We start from the raw sequence: 16,813 nt of genomic DNA on the forward strand, positions 1-16,813 counted from the left end.
AAATACCTGGGGAGTCCTTCATATCCTTTGGAGGATTTCACATTTGTTTTCTCACGTGGTTTAGAAAATTGCCCCCGAGGAAGACAGGGCAAGTATAAACATCTTCATTTTACAGATGAAGTAATGCACCTGTTTTGACCACCAGGCACATGTTTTTTTCTGCCATATTGACTGCCATGGGATTGGAGACAGAAATAAGCAAATCCTTCGGAGCAAATCTAGGGAATCTGGGAGGTGCCTACCAGCCGTTTCAGCTGAGCCCTCCTTCCTTCACCTGGTCTACACCTGGGGATGTTGGCAGACGCGATAAAGAACATGGTTCTTGATTTTCAGTATATTGGCACCGCCATGGGCAAAGAGACCCAGTTAAACAGATCTGGTTTGGGGGCAAGGACGTGGGCTTGGGGTATGGATCCCAGCTGTGCCTGCGTCAGCAGCATGACTTTGGGCAAGTGACTGAAAATTAAGCACCTCTTACAAGGAAGAAGTCGGTCCTCTGTGTGTTCGTTATCCCTTCCATGTTACAGTTCCTATAGATTACGGTTTCTTTGCAGTCAACTGGGGATTCCTCTTTGGGGCTGAGAGGGTGGGAGGGGAGGTCCTAGGGAGTGGGGCTGGCAAGGTTGGTTGTAAGGAGGGAAATACCAAATAGGTAAATTCAGTAGACATTTATTTCGATCCCTAATCCCAAACTGTAACTAATTTGAGAAACCATGATAGTAACAGTAATAGCCTTATCACAGAGGCTTGCTCTGCGTCAGGCGCTGTGTTAAGCCCTTTGTGTTCATTATCCCATAGACTCCTCCCTACAGTGCTCTGCAGCGGTTCTCCTACTGTCGCCCCATTGTGTGCGGGAGACCCAACAGTGTATATAACTTGCCTGAAGTAGCACAGAGTTAGGCTCTTCCATCAGGCTACCTTAATCTACGGTGCACCTTAAACAACCATTATTGGCGACGTTTTGGCGTGGAGTTGAAGGGAGACGTGCTGGAGTAAATGGCAGCCTTTACTTTTACTTGAGAGTTGATAACTGCAAGAGGTGGAAAGTAGTGTAGAGAAGAAATGCATCTTGATGGATGAGTGGAGAAAGGGACCATCACTGGTAGGTTAACCTAGTGAAGGGCTAATCTTCAGATATTTAAGCTTTTGGTCGGTTCTGGAGGGTGGTCAGTTTGATGTTAGCCTTGTGGGACCCACTTTGTGTTTTCACCCACCACATCCCTCTTGGAAGCTTCCGAGCTCGATGTGTAGATGCTTGTTTGACCGTCATGGAAACTCGCCCTCATTTGGCTTGTGACCTCATGCTCTGATGGGCCCCTTCCTTCCGGAAAACCCCTACATACCTGGTAAGCTTCCTCTCCTTTCTGGAGTTTCCCTAACAGAGAAATGATTTCTGTTATGTGAAGGTATCAGCATTCTGCAAGACACCATATTGTGGATTTCTTGTTGTTAGTTTCCTTCGAGGATATACTGTATGTCTCTCAAGGAAATGCTCATATTGAGACTTTTGAACCAGGAGATGTCATTCAGGTAAGGGAAGTGACACAGGCATGGGAAGTCTCGCCTTCAGCTTTGGAGCTCAAATACTGAGAATGAACACTCATGGCTTGTCCAGGGCACAAGGACTCTGGCCTAGAAACCAGAAAATAGGTCAGAGTAACGTAAATGGATTGATCTAAGGGAACATTTTTACTTCCTTTCACTTGCTCTTATAAATGATGGTTGAAGCTTGTATCTTATGGTGTCTGCAGGGCTCCTACAGTGAAATAGGACTAAATTAGCATGTGCCAAGGATGAGGGCATGAGTGGGTGAAAAGCCAACATTAAACAGAAAATACCTATATATTTAGGTTGACCTTCTGGAAGCCTTCCTGAGCATGTGACATGGGGTTTGAAACTGTAACACAACCACTGATTAAAAAATTAACTGCCTCCATTCCCAGTTGCGTTACACCTGCAATAATTTATCTTTTAGGCCTTCAAGGCGAATACCTGGGTATGGGGAATCTGCTGTTCCAGAATGAGCCCTGTGGTCAGTGCAGAGTAGCTGGACTGCTGTGGACTTGGCATCAAGCCCCAGGTTCTAGTCCTGTTTCTTTCATACTCTGTGAGACCTTGAGGGGAGTCACATGACCTCCCTGAGTTTTGGGTTTGTCCACGTCCAGGAGCCAAATGCTACCCACCCCGTGGGGCAGGCCCTCATGAGATGAAAAGTGTCTGTGGGTGTTTGCTCAGCAGTAGATGCTGTGAATGGGTACAACACCCACTTATATGTGAGGAATTAGTAAACTGATTCTCATCTTCCCATTCCTTCTCCCTGGAAGTGCTCATGACTTTATATCCCCTGCCCAGAGGGGAAAACTGGAGCCCTGGCCAGGCACGCTGTGGTTAGTAGTTCCAGAAGCCCTTCCATCCGCCCTGCCTAGATGACTTTCCGTGTTCCTCAGCAGGTGTCTTGGGGTTTGTTCTGTGTACCCGCCGTGGGGATTCTCCTCTGCTCAGCAAGAGGTGTGTGGTCTCCCCTAGGGGAGCCCATTTGCTCAGAGGGATGCCTGGGAGCTGCTTTTCCTCATCCATCAGAGTTTCAGTTGCTCAAGGAGTAGAGGTGCACTGTGTGCGTGGAAGAGGGGTGGGCGAGCGTGTGTTTCTAGTAACAGGTGTTGCTCCCCTGAGGAAGCTTCATTAGGAGTCCTGTGTGTTTTCATTTGTGAATGTGTATGCGTGTGTGAATGTACTTTGTCCATTTCTACTTTAAAGGGGAGGCTTTGACAAAACCTGATCAATATTTTGCATTCCATGCATGAAGAACCAGATGTTAGAAGTTTCTATCACTGGGGAGGAGGAAGGAGCGGGGCCCCTCCAGATTTACAGAAATCAATGTTCTCTGACAGAAGTTGGTTAGTTTTCCTGGGAAACAAGTTACAGGAACACACTTTTTTGATTTTCACGATGAATTATTTTCTAACAAGAGTCCTCTTTTCGTCTCTTTGACTTGCAGTTGTTGGCCAGGGTGAACGAGCACCACATATTAATGGGGTAGAATCCCACAAAGTAACACGGGCTGGCCTCCTTTCTCTCCCATCTTTTTTAATTATTAATTTTCCTTTTGCGCTTGGATTTATGTGCCAGGTTCATTATCGAGGTGCTTCTGATTGCAGCGATGGCTTTTTCTTTCCGAGCCCTGCCCCCACCCCCACCCCAAGCTGGACCCACAGGGGAAGATGTGGGGCATTCGATGTTTCCATGTCCAGGGCACAGGAGTGTCGCCTTCCAGCTAAACCGAGATGGGACAGGCATTTTATTTTATTTTTTATTTTTTATTTTTTATTTTTTATTTTATTTTACTCATTTTGGGGGGGATGAGCATCTTAAAAGAGCTCCACCAAGATCAGAAAGTGGTTTAGGAAAAGGTCCCTGAGCAGTACGAGTGAGCCCACACTCCCCCGTTGTCAGTTTAAAGCACTGACCACCAGTGCAAGTCACATTCCTGATGGCTGTCAGTGAGGACAGTCATGCCTGCTGCATAGCGGTAATTTCAAGAAGTTGGAGATCATTGGGCTCTTCTACTTCCGTTTATGAGTCAAACTGGATACTTGTTAGAGGTCATTGTAGTTCTTTGAGCTTTCAGAAATAAATCATATTGAAAGTTTCTTAGGAAATGACTGTACATTTACAGTTCATATAACTCAGTGTTGTGTGCGCACTTTTTAAACCAGCCAGTGACATTGAGGAAAATCAAGGAAACCCTTAGGCGGGTCCAAGGCTATAGGTCACTGGCCCGAGTAGACCTCAGTTACCACTATTCTTTAGCTAGTTGATCTTGGTTTCTTGGTTTATTAGTTGGTCACGCTTCTTCATCATTATTAGTTTGTGGATAGATGGCAGTTTTTCTTGAGTAAGCCAGTGATTTTCACTGTTGGAGCTGGCGTGTTTTCACGATGATATTCAAGCCAAAGGGATGTTTTTCTCATGTCCCTCTTGGCGTGTTCTCCAAGTCACCACTGTCACTGTCTTAATCAATTGCAGGTTAAGGCCTGGGGTAGGGCGTGTTCTGTGTGTGTGTGCATGTGCGTGCGCGTGTGTGCGTATGCATAGTGTCTAATGTGTTGTAGACGTTTAGAAGTGAATCAGATTCAAACCTTGTCCAGTGGGCAGAGCAGCCGGTTTTCTCTGGGTACATGTGTAGCGTGCACGCCTGAGAGCCTACTAGCCACAGCTGAAGTTGTTGTTTTGTTTTCTTTTTTAAATTGTACAACTGACCTGGGGTGGCTAGGTGACTCGGTCGGTTGAGCGTTCGACTCTTGGTTTCAGCTCAGGTCATGATCTCACAGCTTGTGGGTTTGAGCCCCGCAGCTGGCTCTGTGCTGTCAGGGTGGATTCTCTCTCTCTCCCTCTCTCTCTGCCCCTCCTCTGCCTTCTGTCTCAAAATAAAAAATAAACTTAAACATTTTAAATAAACTCTACACCTGACCTCATAGAGGTAAGAAGTTAAGATCAAATGCAGAGTAAACTGGAAAAAGTAAAGCAAAACCTACGTTCCCCTCCCCAAGGATGGGAGGACCTCTGATAGAGTTGAGGGAGAGGGTTGGAGCGTTGAGGATTTGTTGGGGAGAAAAATTCGCTCCCTGTCAAGAAGAGCAAGAATTCTGAACAGGGGCAGATCCTTTATTGAGTGTTCCCCTGAGATTTGTGCCTTGGTGGATTCTTCATATATTACAGTGAATTTAATTAAATACATTGGGATCCCAGTTGAGGGTATTCTAATTAGCTGGGTCAGGAACAAATTATTCTCTCTCCTCCAAATGAAAACATCTAGTCTTTTCTGCAGGGGAAGCATGTCCGTGGGTGACGGCTTGCTCTCCTGGAGTCCTCATTGGTCTCTCCAGCCCCACCCCCTCCCACTGCTTCATATTAGGCAGGTTCCAAGGGTAGAATCCTGGGGACACAACCAGTGCCACTTGGGATGGAGAGGGCATCTGGCCAACAGGTCAGGGCATTGACCCGCTCAAGACCTGGGAAATGACCCCATGGTGTGGAGAAGGTCATACAGGGCAGGAGACCCTGTTGCTAGCTTTGGATCCCTGTTTGCTCCAGGTTGGACAGCTGGAAAAGTACTGAGTGAGAACTTATAAAATCTGGTAAGAACAGGATCTTTGACCTGCAGGTAGACTCAGGTTGTGATCAGAAGTTTGGGTTGTGGGACGCCTGGGTAGCTCAATCAGTTAAGCATCCGACTTTGGCTCAGGTCATGATCTTGAGGTTCATGAGTTTGAGCCTCGCAAAGGGCTCTCTGCTGTCAGTGCAGAGCTTGCTTCAGGCCCTCTGTCCCCCTCTCTCGGGCCCTCCTTCCCATCAAAAATAAATAAAAATTAAAAATAGTTTTTGAAAAGTTTGGGTTGGGATGTAACCTTTATAAGCAGGTGTTTCCTGGCAACCAATAAATAGTTTATTCTGCAGTTTTTTCAGTGTGTTGGAGAATGAACCCAGACTACAAATGCCGGCTTGGAATTTTGAATTAAGTTTTTGTACAAGCCTCTAAGAGAAGACCCTAAATATTCTCTAGACCAGGATCAAGGGGAGAGGCCATAGACCTGTTTACCTTGTTTCCTCTTATTCTTTTCTCTACCATTTGTAGCATGTGTCCATTTCCTTTCCAAAATGGCTCCCAAATGGTAGATGGAAGAACTCCTGGTGGCACAAGAGGTTGCCATTTACCCCCAGGAGATTGAGTATAGAGTGTTTTTGGAAGATTTTTATCATATTGGTTATTTTTAAAGCAGGAATTCCCAGTGTGATGTTTATGTCAATTCAGGATTTATATAGTTCTATCACCCAAGGGCCTATGGATTTAAGGACAAAAGACATTTGACATCTCAACTCCCATCCAACTCTTTTTGGCCATGTTGTCCTCTCTTCTGGCTCAGAGGTTGGAAACACCAGCCATTTGGAAAAGAGCCTTTATATCCATATTACAATTTTATGTTAAGGATTCAGTGCCTTATTGCAAGGAAATCCTGTCTCACGGGAGGGTAATGGGAATTTTGGGGTAAGGCTTTAATGATTCTTGTTCTGAGTTCATACTATATGATCTTACCAAAATCCCTCGATAAAATTCATTGCTTTGGATTCCATGGTTATTTTCCCCGTTATCTTTTATTTCATCAGTTGTTGAAGCTTTAATAAATGTAATTCTTTTGGCCTTAGTGACCCAAGACAGCAGTACACGTTTCCCCATGCTGGCTCTCATACAAGTTTCCTGCTCCTTAATCCCAAGCCAGACCCCTTGCTCCCAGAAATATCTTAGTCCAATTTTTGACTTTTGGGGGGTGGGAGGACTCTATGGGGAAGCTGGGGACAATGAACGTGGGCAAGCTAATCCTTTTCCCTTTATATCTAGCCCATCAGGCCCTCTTTCTCCCCAGGGTTGTAGCCTCCAAAAAAGATAGCTTTGGTGAATTCCACCCTCCTGAAATCCTCTTCAAGGACCCTGTCTCAGAGGCACATTGAAGATAAACCATTAAAGAGGAAATCAGCTCAAATTTATTTCCAGAAAGTAGCTTTTTATTATAAGTTGTTGTCATTGCCTTAACAGTTAACATTGAGTTCGCCAGTTCTGCCGACTCCTTCTGGTTGTGAAATTGCTGTAGGATGGCTGTTACTAGTGGGGATATTGTTTTGTTCCAAAGCTCTGCACCTGAGTGTGTCAAATCGTCCATTTTGGGGGAAAGAAGGGATTGTTCTCTTGGTACCTATGAAGCCCTTCCCATTTTTGCCTATACCTTGGCCTCAGAGCAACAGTTAGGTATGGGGTGGTTTAGCCAATTTACATGATTGAAGGCCTGGGCCTCCCCTTCATCCCCCACAAAGATTTTTCTGCAACAGTCCATTGGCACGTTCATCCTTCCCTCTTCCAATAAAGCTCAAACATGCTTCTGGGATTTTCATAGTTTTCTACAGAACAAAGAATGTGTACATGTGAGCACCTGAGCCTGGAGTGTGTCATTCAATGGGAAGTGCTGGTGGGGCCGCTCGGGTATTTTTAATGGAGCGCAGGGCATTCTAACTGCTCTGCCTTCTCAGTGTCTCAAGCTATAATCTAGAGAAGAAGGCTGTTGAAGCAGGATGAGCAACAGTTAGCATGGCATTGGCGTGTGCACATGCAGGTCAGAAAGGAGAGGAACAGCACAAAGTGGTTCCGAGGCATTTTTTGTGTCTTCCCTGTGTCTTCTTGAGCCAGGCTCTGGGGTCTGGAGATGGGGGTGGGGAGAAGGAGGAAAGGGCAGGTAATAACACAAGCACATAAAACACATTATCGGAGTTTGCTCCTCCTCAGGGATGCTGGAGGAACATGAGACCCTGGTCCTAGTTCCCTCTCTCCCACTAAGTAGCTGGGTGACCTTGGGTCATTCACTTAAGTTTATTGGAGTTGTTTGCCCTGCTTTATAAAGGGCAGCCAGTAGAAAAATTCCCTCTTCTCCTAAAATGGGATCATTTGAAATGAAGGAGATTATCCTCTCTATACCAGGAGCTTGTTACTTCCTCAGCTGTTAGTGAGAAGGGCCCATACCTTTCACCGTTTTCTCAAAGAGGCACACAGAGTTTGTGAGTTTTGTCCTTGGATAATCTTCGCGTCTTTTACAGTACACAGAAGTCTGGGGTCTGCTAACTGTTCCCATGACCTCTCCTGTTCTTGCACCTCTCACTTTAATCCTGTGTGTGTCTGCTTTCTGCCACGTTTTGGGCTTCCTTGTTCTAGAATCAGAACACACAAATACAATCAAGAGTGTAATTTTGACCATCTGATGCACTAAGCCAAGTGACCTTCAGATGTTGACAGGCAACCAGTCTGGAGAAATTTATTTTTCTGTGTTTTTTTTTTTTTTGTTTTTAATCCGAAGGAAAACCTAATTTTAGGTTCTCCTAATAGACTGTGGTTCTAAATATAAAAACTTGACCTGTCATTCTTGCGGAAAAGCCAGACAACAGCTTTGGCTCTGCGTTACTGACCTAGGGTTCTATGCAGGGAGTGTGACCATATAGGCTATCACCTAAAGCAGAGGTTGGCTAACTTTTTCTGTAAAGAGCCAGGTAGTAATATTTGAGGCTTTGAGGCCCATGCTGTCTCTGTTGCAACTACTCAACTCTGGTGCTTGGAAAGCAGCCATCGTTAATATGCAGATCCGTGGATGTGGCTGTGTTCTGTTAAAACTTTATTTACAAAATTAGGCAGCAGGTTGGAGTGGGCCCACAGGCCATTGTTTGCAAACCCTGATCTAAATAAAGTGGGGCATTCTGGAGCGTCTGAGGAAGAACCTTGGATTATTGTGCCAGGAAGACCCAGGTCACCTGGGGAGGGTCGGCACTGTCAGCATCAGCAGCCGCGTGGAAAGCCGCCGGGGAAGGGACGTTCGGGGGAGTTGGGGAGGGGAGTCTGCTGGCTGCTGGCCCTCGAAGCACTGCTGGAGAAGAAGGTACGTTGGGGAAGACAGAACAGCCCCTCCCAGGAATCTCCGCCCTGGGCTGTGGCCAGGAACGGGTGGGCTCGTGGCGGTGGTGGCTTCCAGTGGCTTACCCACGACGTGTCCCTCTCCTCTGCCCCTCGCAGCACCTGCAGCAGCACGAGAGCGGAGTGGAGGGCGAAAGTTGCTATTACCACTGCGTCCTGTGCAACTACTCCACCAAGGCCAAGCTGAACCTCATCCAGCACGTGCGTTCCATGAAGCACCAGCGCAGCGAGAGCCTGCGCAAGCTGCAGCGGCTGCAGAAGGGCCTTCCCGAGGAGGACGAGGACCTGGGGCAGATCTTCACCATCCGCAGGTGCCCCTCCACCGATCCGGGTGAGTGGTCTCACGGGCCCGTTGGTGAGTGGTTTCTGGTGGGGGCCCGGTGTGGACCTCCCGAGGGCTTTGGTTTGCTGCTGCTCGTCCTCGTGTCCCATCACCGACCGCACAGGTGGCCATCGTATTCTGGTAGGAACATTGTGTGCCTTCTTGCCTTTCTTTCTTTTTCTTTTTTTTAACTGAAGGAACTTCGCCTCACTTTCTTCAGGTGTCACAGGCCACTGCCCAATGAGCAGGACAACTGGAGATGTTGTGTCTCCTATCCCCAGATTCCTCCGGTGCTTACTCTGGATTCACTTTATTGGTCCAGATGGACATAAAGCAAGTGCTAAATTATGGCCTGCTCGCTGGTAGGGATAAGAGTTTGTGGCCTCAAGTCCAGTGTGTGAGAATGAACTTCAGAGAGGATCAGAACAGCCCGCGCTTGTTCTAAACATTTTCCTGTTGGGTTTGAGGGTGCCTCTGCGAGTCATGGCCTGGTGCTGCCTGCTTCTCCACAGGGTCGGGGCCTCCAGCGGAACCTCGCCAGCTCCTGGCTCCCACCACAGTCCCCTTTTTTCCGTCACTCCCTTCCACTTCTTTGTGGTTCTCTTTCCCACCAGGACCTCACTGGTAGAATCCTCCTTCTGTGTTTTCAGCCCTTCCACTCCCTTTCTCTCACTGTGGAATCACAGGGCATCAGGGCCTCTTTAAAAACAACAGAACAAGAGCTCTCCCACAATCCTGTGTCCTGCTTATCTCTCTGCAATAGAATCTTCAAGGTTCTTGAAAGAATAGCCTGTATCTGTCATCTCCAGCCGGTGCCTCAGCTTACCATAGCCTGTCTCGCTGCATCAGCAAACCACCCTTGAGAGGTCACCATTGACCTTGGATTTACCCAACCCTGTAGCTACCTGCTGGGCCTTCTTCTATTCTTTCTGTGGTCTCTGAAAGTATTGCATGGCCCCACGCCGAAGCTCCCTTCCTTGAGCTTCCAGGTTGTGTTTCTGTCCTGTCCTGGTGTTTCTCTTGGCCATCCTTCCCAGCCTGGCCCCTGGCTCGTGGTCCTCGGCCTGCCCCACCTTCTGGCGTCATCTGGGAGTTAGGCCCCGTTCCTTGGCTCCCAGTCCTTTAAAGCTTGATTTCTGTGGAGTTTTTAATCTTAATTTTATCTAATTTCACATTTTTATAGTTCTTAAAGGCAATAAGTTATGTAAACCTTAAGAAAAATGGCATGACCCTCCCCGTCCCCCATCCCCTTGCCCAGAGCCATGGCTTTCAACTTTTAGTTGTTTGTTTTGTTACATATTTCCATCTTTCTTAATGTGCTTTGATTTCTTTTTTTTTTTTATGTTTTAGACATTATCTATTGGCTTTCTACTCTAAACGGTGAGACTTTCACGAGCATTCCATTCTACAAACCACACACTCCTACTGACACACACCCATCCACAAACTCACACGTGGACACCTCAGACTCCGTATACTCCCCTGCACACCACCCCTGGACCCCCTACATCACACTCCCCAGCCCCCGCTGTATACCCAGTCTTCTCTCCCCTCATCTTCCATGATGATTAAATAATAATTTGGGGTTATATTAATATTCAGTGTTTTCATTATTCTAACTCTATAAATATTAATCACAGCTGAGCCATGTAGAGTTTTATAATTTCATTTACCTTCTTGTACAACTTTTTATTTTCCCTGGTTTGCTAGGTATCTATGATTAATTCATGGCTAGCCTTCTGCCAGAGTAGACATTTCCTGGTCTCTGAAGGCCCTGCCAGATCAGTTGTTCCGTCAGCTTCGTTTCTTCCTGGAGATGTCCCTCCTGAGCCCCTCCAGACCTCTCTGCTCCCTGCCCCTGTCCCTACCCCCTCGCTGCTTTTTTGGTCTCTTTACGTAAATGGAGTGAGCTGCTATACGAAAGGGGGAGCATGCGCCCTCCCTGCTGGAGTAGCTGAGGTTTCATTCTCAAAATGGAGAGGCCAGTTTCTTTCTTCAGGAACCAGGGTCATTTCTTGGGTGCCAGCATAACTTGTCACCTCTGGGTCACTGCAAGACTGTTCTTTCCCCTTTGTTTTTCAGATGTCTCTTCTGGTTCAAGTTCAAATACCGTGATCTCGGGGGCTTCCTCTTGGTGCCCGACCCTGTCCCTCCACCTTTATGCGCTCAGGAATGAGGGGCGAGGCCGATACCCCAGACTCATCTGTGCCCGAACACAGCCTGTTGAGCCATCTGCCCGTGGGGGTCCCCGTTTTCCGCCTTTTGGCCTCTGTTTGATCCTGCCACTTGGCATTATTTTGCTGTGGAGCCATTTTACAGGATTCTCCTGTCCCACCCATAAATGCAGACCTATTTATTTCAGGGTTGTTTTTTTTTTCTCCCCCAGCTCTGCATACGTCATTGTTTTAATCTTCTGTTAAAAGCTGGTCCCTTTCGCCCTTCAATTCTTTCTTTCACTCTCCTCAGAATTCCCTTTTTATTAATGAGGTGCCCCAAACTAAATAGTGTACAGCTGCCATTTCACCCGGGGTCTATGGACTGGAACAAACAGTTCCCTGTTTTATAATGTAATACTTCTATTTATGCAGTCCGCTCTGGAATTGCTTTCTTACACCATTGCCTTCTGGGTTTCTCTCATTTAATGCGTATTAAGAGTTATTTTTCCCCCTGAAGTGTATGAGCAACTTTAGTCTAGATGATAGACTTCCTTTCTGTATTTCAAAATCCTTTTGTATTGTCTTTGGCCTGGAGTCATGTTTTTTGCTCTCTACCCTCTCCCTCTCCACCCTGCGCCCTCCTCCCTCACACATTCGGGCTGAGCCCATACTCTTCACTAAAGACAAAAGGGCAAATTCTTAGGTAATGTTCACGTTGACAGTAAAAGTAACTTGGTGCCATTTTAGAAACCCCTTTAAGACAACTCCTTTTAAAATATGTCCTCCTTCCCCATAGGGATTGGCTCCTAACTTCTTGAGAGAATATTTTCAAGAAAAGGTGAATTTAAGACACTCAAAGTCATCAACTTCAAATTTATCAACAGAGACTTTATCAAATATTCCCAATCTTCTCTTCTCTCAAGTAGGGGTCAGGACATTAGTGTTCAGCTGGAACCGTCATTCGTGTAGCATAAGGAAGCCACGGGGAGGTCTTCGAGCACCTTTTGGGGACCCCTGCTTGTTCTAACTATAAACTGCGTGTAAATGGTGTGCTGTCTGGAGTTTTCTACTCTGGCCTTCTGTCAACAGCTAGTTAAATGATGGTGTTCTTTCTTCTTTCCTTTCTGCCTCTGCTGTCCACACACCGGAAAGTTGTCCAAAAGAAATAACTTCCTTCTCTGAACTCAGGACCTCCAACCCCAGTCCCCCAACACCTTCTTTCCACAGGTATCCAGACTCCCCTTGCTGCGGCTGATGGAGAGAACTCTAGAATAGTTTCTTCCCTGTGGTTGACAAAAAAAAATCTCTTCAGATTTTCCTGGTTAACTTAAAGCCAGTATGTTTTCCAGTCAGTCAAGTTCGCCATGTAGCCTTCCAACCCACATGAATTTGTAAGTATGGAGAAGGACACACGGTGAAGCTCTCCTCCGCCCTTCAGAACTTTGTGGTAGCGGCCAGGATTCACACCTGTCACTGATCGCATAAGCCCTTGAGAGGCCTCGTGGCCGAACATAAAACACCTAGGCCCTGCCCTGCACCAAAGGGCTAAGTGTCAGCTGCTGGAGGTGTGCTGATAGTACACCACTGCCCCCTGCGTGGTCCTGCTTGTGCGAGGCTTTACCCTTATGCTCGTGGGCAAGCCAGGCCCTGTATCATATTGTCTTTAACCTAGTGTGATAGTTGTGTGCTTATGCTTGCCACGTCACCCCCACACTAGACAGGCAGGCAGGCACACACATGCACGTGCGCACACACTCACACTCTCACACACACACACACACACACACACACACACACACACACACACAATGGGACTTGCCATTTAAAAAATGGCTTGGAAATATACAGCTCAGAGAAAAGGAAGTAATTTAAACAGGTGAAGTTTCCCCTCTGCCTTCCTGCCCAGTTTTTTGGTAATGGGCTTGAGTGCATTTTCTGCAAGACCAAGTGTTCTCTGGACTTTCTTGGGATTTGGTCTTTTCATTTCGTGCCCACAACCAGGTAGAGGTAGAGGTAGAGAAGGCCCGTTGTTAAGCGCTGACACACTGAGTTCTAGCTCTTCGTTATTGGCACTGGCTGTTTACTTCCCCTTAGTTGACTGGAAGCTCATGGAAGATTGAAAGCTCTCATAGGTGGGTCATGTGAAGGACCACTTCCCCGTTTGCTTATTAAAAAGGCATTTCTGGCTCCCGGGTGAAGCTGTAGTTAATTTCACTATATCATTGCCCTGGGCTTCTAGAAGACAAGAGGCCCTTTGTGTTCCTCCTGTCTGCCTGCCTCTCCTCCTCCTCCTCTTCTTCCTTTTTTCTGTCTTACCCTTGCCTTAACTATTTTCTCTTGCACATAGTCCTAGAGCTCCAGACTTTGCACAGATGTAATTTAACGGTTCTCGATTGCACGCCGACTATGTTCAAGACTTTTTATGAGTCGGGAGACGCCTCTGACATTTCCTCTCCTCTCTTGATGTGGATACCCTGGTGGATATGCCAGCCCAGGCATTCGAGGCAACCAGATGATGACTCAGTTTACAGAGGGCACAGCTCTTTGGAGTTTAAGAGAATATTTTGTTTGGAGCGGAAGCTGGCATCCCCCTTCACTGACACGTCTTTGGCACTCGAGGTCGTGAATTCCTGGGGTCGGGAGGCAGAGGCTTGCCAAGTGATAATGTGGATTTGGTGACAACCTATTCTGAAACACTCACTGGCTTCTCTTGATGGATCATTTTTTCATACCATGTTTCAGGGAGTTTTTGCTTTTAACTTCTGCAGCTTAAAAGAGTAAGAAAATGTTCTCTTTTCAAAACTTTCTCATTTTGTCCTGTTTTTATTTTTCAAAATTGGTATGAGGCTGCCTTCTAACTATGAAGTACATCTCTTTTTTCTATAAGTAGCTAAATTATATGCAATTTTAGAGTAATTTTTCTCATAGCACTGAAATATGTTAAGGCCAGTTCTGTAATTCCAAAACATTGTTTTTGTAAAACCAAACAGCTGTGTTCTTTTTTTTTTTTTTTTTTCGCCTTTTTATGGTATGTCTTGTTGTTGGGACTTGGGAAAAGGTATAGGGATAAAAATATTTCCAACTAAAGACATTACATGTAAAAGAAATCACAACAGATTGGAGTGAGTGAAATTTTATGTATTACAGAGGAGCGGAAAAATATGACTGTGTGTTAAATATATTCTCTGATAAGGACTGTTTGGACAATAGGATTATAAACCTCAGTGTGCTTTTTGGAAAGATGCTTCACAACGCACGGATAAAGAGAGATCATTATGTGTCAGCGTGAAAGAGGGCATAATACCGTTAAAGGAAAAATGGAGTTTATAGAATAACATGATTTGGTTCTGTTAGTTTGATTAATTTGATTCTATTTTGTAAAAGTATTTTTCTTAAAGCTTTTAAAATAACCATTCTCAGCAAAGTTTGTAATTGGTGTCTCTGGCTGTTTCATGGGTGGGATCTACTTAACGTGGAATCTAAGAGAGTGTCAGGCACATGGCAGGACTCAGATATTGATGGCACGTATACACACAGATACTAACACAATTGCTAAGAACATACCAAAGAGTAAATCTTGGTTGTCTTTTGTCGTAGAAACACTTTTCTGTTTGTCACTGTAAAGCATACATAGTTTGATTACCGTCTGATTCTCTTGCATTTTGCATCTACATGGCGAGGACAGGAGTAGTTCTTAGGGTATATACACCGTCTTGTTTTTCTGTTGGAACAGATTTTCTGATTTGCCTTAATTAGTCCTCTAACAATCTACAAAGGTCAGCGCCAATTGCCTGTTCATTTACATTTGTAATTGTGATGGCTTCTGATTACATATTCCTTGTCTTAGTCCTTCCTGTAAGTATATGCTAGTGTGCCCTCCCCTTCCCTCCTCCCACATCCCGCACATGCATCAGCCCAGTGTGGACGCCGAGGATCTGACTCTTCATACAAGAAACCTTTGTGGGGATGGTCCAGCCTTCCCTTGAATTTCAGCGTCTGTTATGGAAAGGCATCTTGGAGAGGCCGTCGCTTCTAAGTTAGGAATATAATGAAGCCAGAGTCAGGGAAATTATGTCGATGCCAGGCAAGAAATCTGAGAGCCATTATCTAGGAGCCTTCTCGAACTGGGTAATTAAGGGCAATTAAACTTTCCTGCTTGCTCTCTGCAAAATATGCTAATGATCTGGTCTTTTGGAAGGTGGACACGTCTAAATGTGGTTTTATTGCCGTCCCATGTTCTGGTCTGGAAGGGTCTCTCCGAAGAGGGTGAGATGTCATGACACCAGTGGCTTGGGCAGTGGGTCCAGAGTCTCCAACCTCGCATGTAATCTCTTTCCTCTCTGTCTTTTGCAGGAGAGGCTCACATCCACATCCAGACATGGACCTTTCAGATATTATCCAAAACCTGGCTGCAGTAGCCTGAGTTGCAGTGATGCTTATTCATTCGCCCTTTCATATTCTAGATCTGCCATTCACTAGTTGATTTATTTTATGAGCTGATCAAAGCTACCAGGGATTTGTCTGTTTGTTTTATTTTACTATATAAATCTGGAGCATACGTTGCCCTGTACAATGGGCTCTACGTGTGGCTACACATTGTGGGCCACTTAGCCTTGTTCTTGGTTGGGGGCTCTAGGTTGTCTTCCATACTGTCCTCTGGGGTAGGTAGTAGTGTGTGTCCTCATGGCCACCTAGTGCTGCCCACTCTGGGAGGCAGCAATACCATGGCCACTCTCTTCTAGGGAGGGTGGTAACAAGGAGCACTGCAAAAAGGAAAAAAAAAACAGGGACCTGCTGGTGGTTACTGGAATTAGGAGGGGTGTGTGTGTGTGTGTGTGTGTGTGTGTGTGTGTGTGTGTGTTGAGTCAGTATTGGATGGTGCCCTATTGAGGGATATGAGCATGCTAGAGAGCCCAGAAACACAGGAACCCCCCGGGGGAAACTTAGAATATCATATCACACCAAGTGTTATTTTAGCGAAACCCTTATGCCAAGTTACCTTTGAAAAGGGGTATCTAAGGAACTTGAAAGTTTGAAACTTGACCTTCAGGTGAACAAGGATTGTTAGCCAGTGAGTGGGTGTTCTTGCTGGGTCGGTTGGGGTTTGGGGATTTCACTGGAAGGGAGGGGCCTGGTGATGACCACTGTAGCAGGACACAGTGGCCCTGGTATGTGTCCCTCACCCCAGCCTCGGCACTTAGTACCTCTTGTATTGCTCAAATGTAGTTTTCAAGAGAAGTAATGGCTTGTGTTTGCTTTGCCTTTAGAAATGTGCAAAAGGATCCATATCTTGGGCTACTTACATTCTATATTAAACTTGTTCCTGACCTTGGTTGGGGGCCAGGGAGGAAAATAGAACATGCATCTCTTTGCTTACAGAAATAGCTCAAAGGCTTCTCAGACTTACAGATGTTAAGGAACCCCCTTCAAACTGTGACCCAATTATGAGAATTATAGTTTCATATGATTTTTTTTTTTACACATTGACTAGAAATGAAAAGTGTTGTGTCTTTCCAGATCAGTATAAGCACTGTCCTTAGTTCCGTGGTCATTGGGTTTCTAGATCCCTTGAGAGCAAAGTGAATGTCTCCAGATCCATGCCTGCCCATCTAGTATGGTAGTCATGGCCATATGTGGCTATTTAAGTTTAAATTAATTAAAGTTACATAAAAATTTTAAATTCAGTTTCTTGGGGCACCTGGGTGGTTCAGCGGGTTAGGCAGCCAACTGGATCTCAGCTCAGGTCATGATCTCATCATTCGTGGGTTCGAGTCCTGCATCAGGTTCTGCATTGATGATGTGAAGCCTGCTTGGGATTCTGCCTCTCCT

The 16,813-nt window shown here is 45.9% G+C and overlaps 1 protein-coding gene across 3 annotated transcripts in view; it reads left to right on the forward strand.

The window, feature by feature from the left end:
• ZFHX3 (zinc finger homeobox 3) overlaps positions 1 to 16,813 on the forward strand; it is a 235,069-nt gene that overhangs the window by 130,660 nt on the left and 87,596 nt on the right. For all 3 annotated transcript variants that reach the window (XR_006211964.1, XR_006211965.1, XM_007090363.3), the window contains exon 4: positions 8,606 to 8,837. Coding sequence is in view for 1 of the 3 variants with exons in the window: in XM_007090363.3 (XP_007090425.2) it covers positions 8,606 to 8,837 (232 nt within the window). In the remaining 2 variants the exon portion in view is untranslated. The remainder of the gene's footprint in view (positions 1 to 8,605; positions 8,838 to 16,813) is intronic.

Source organism: Panthera tigris, chromosome E2, assembly GCF_018350195.1.
Source record: "Panthera tigris isolate Pti1 chromosome E2, P.tigris_Pti1_mat1.1, whole genome shotgun sequence".
Taxonomy (NCBI): domain Eukaryota; kingdom Metazoa; phylum Chordata; class Mammalia; order Carnivora; family Felidae; genus Panthera; species Panthera tigris.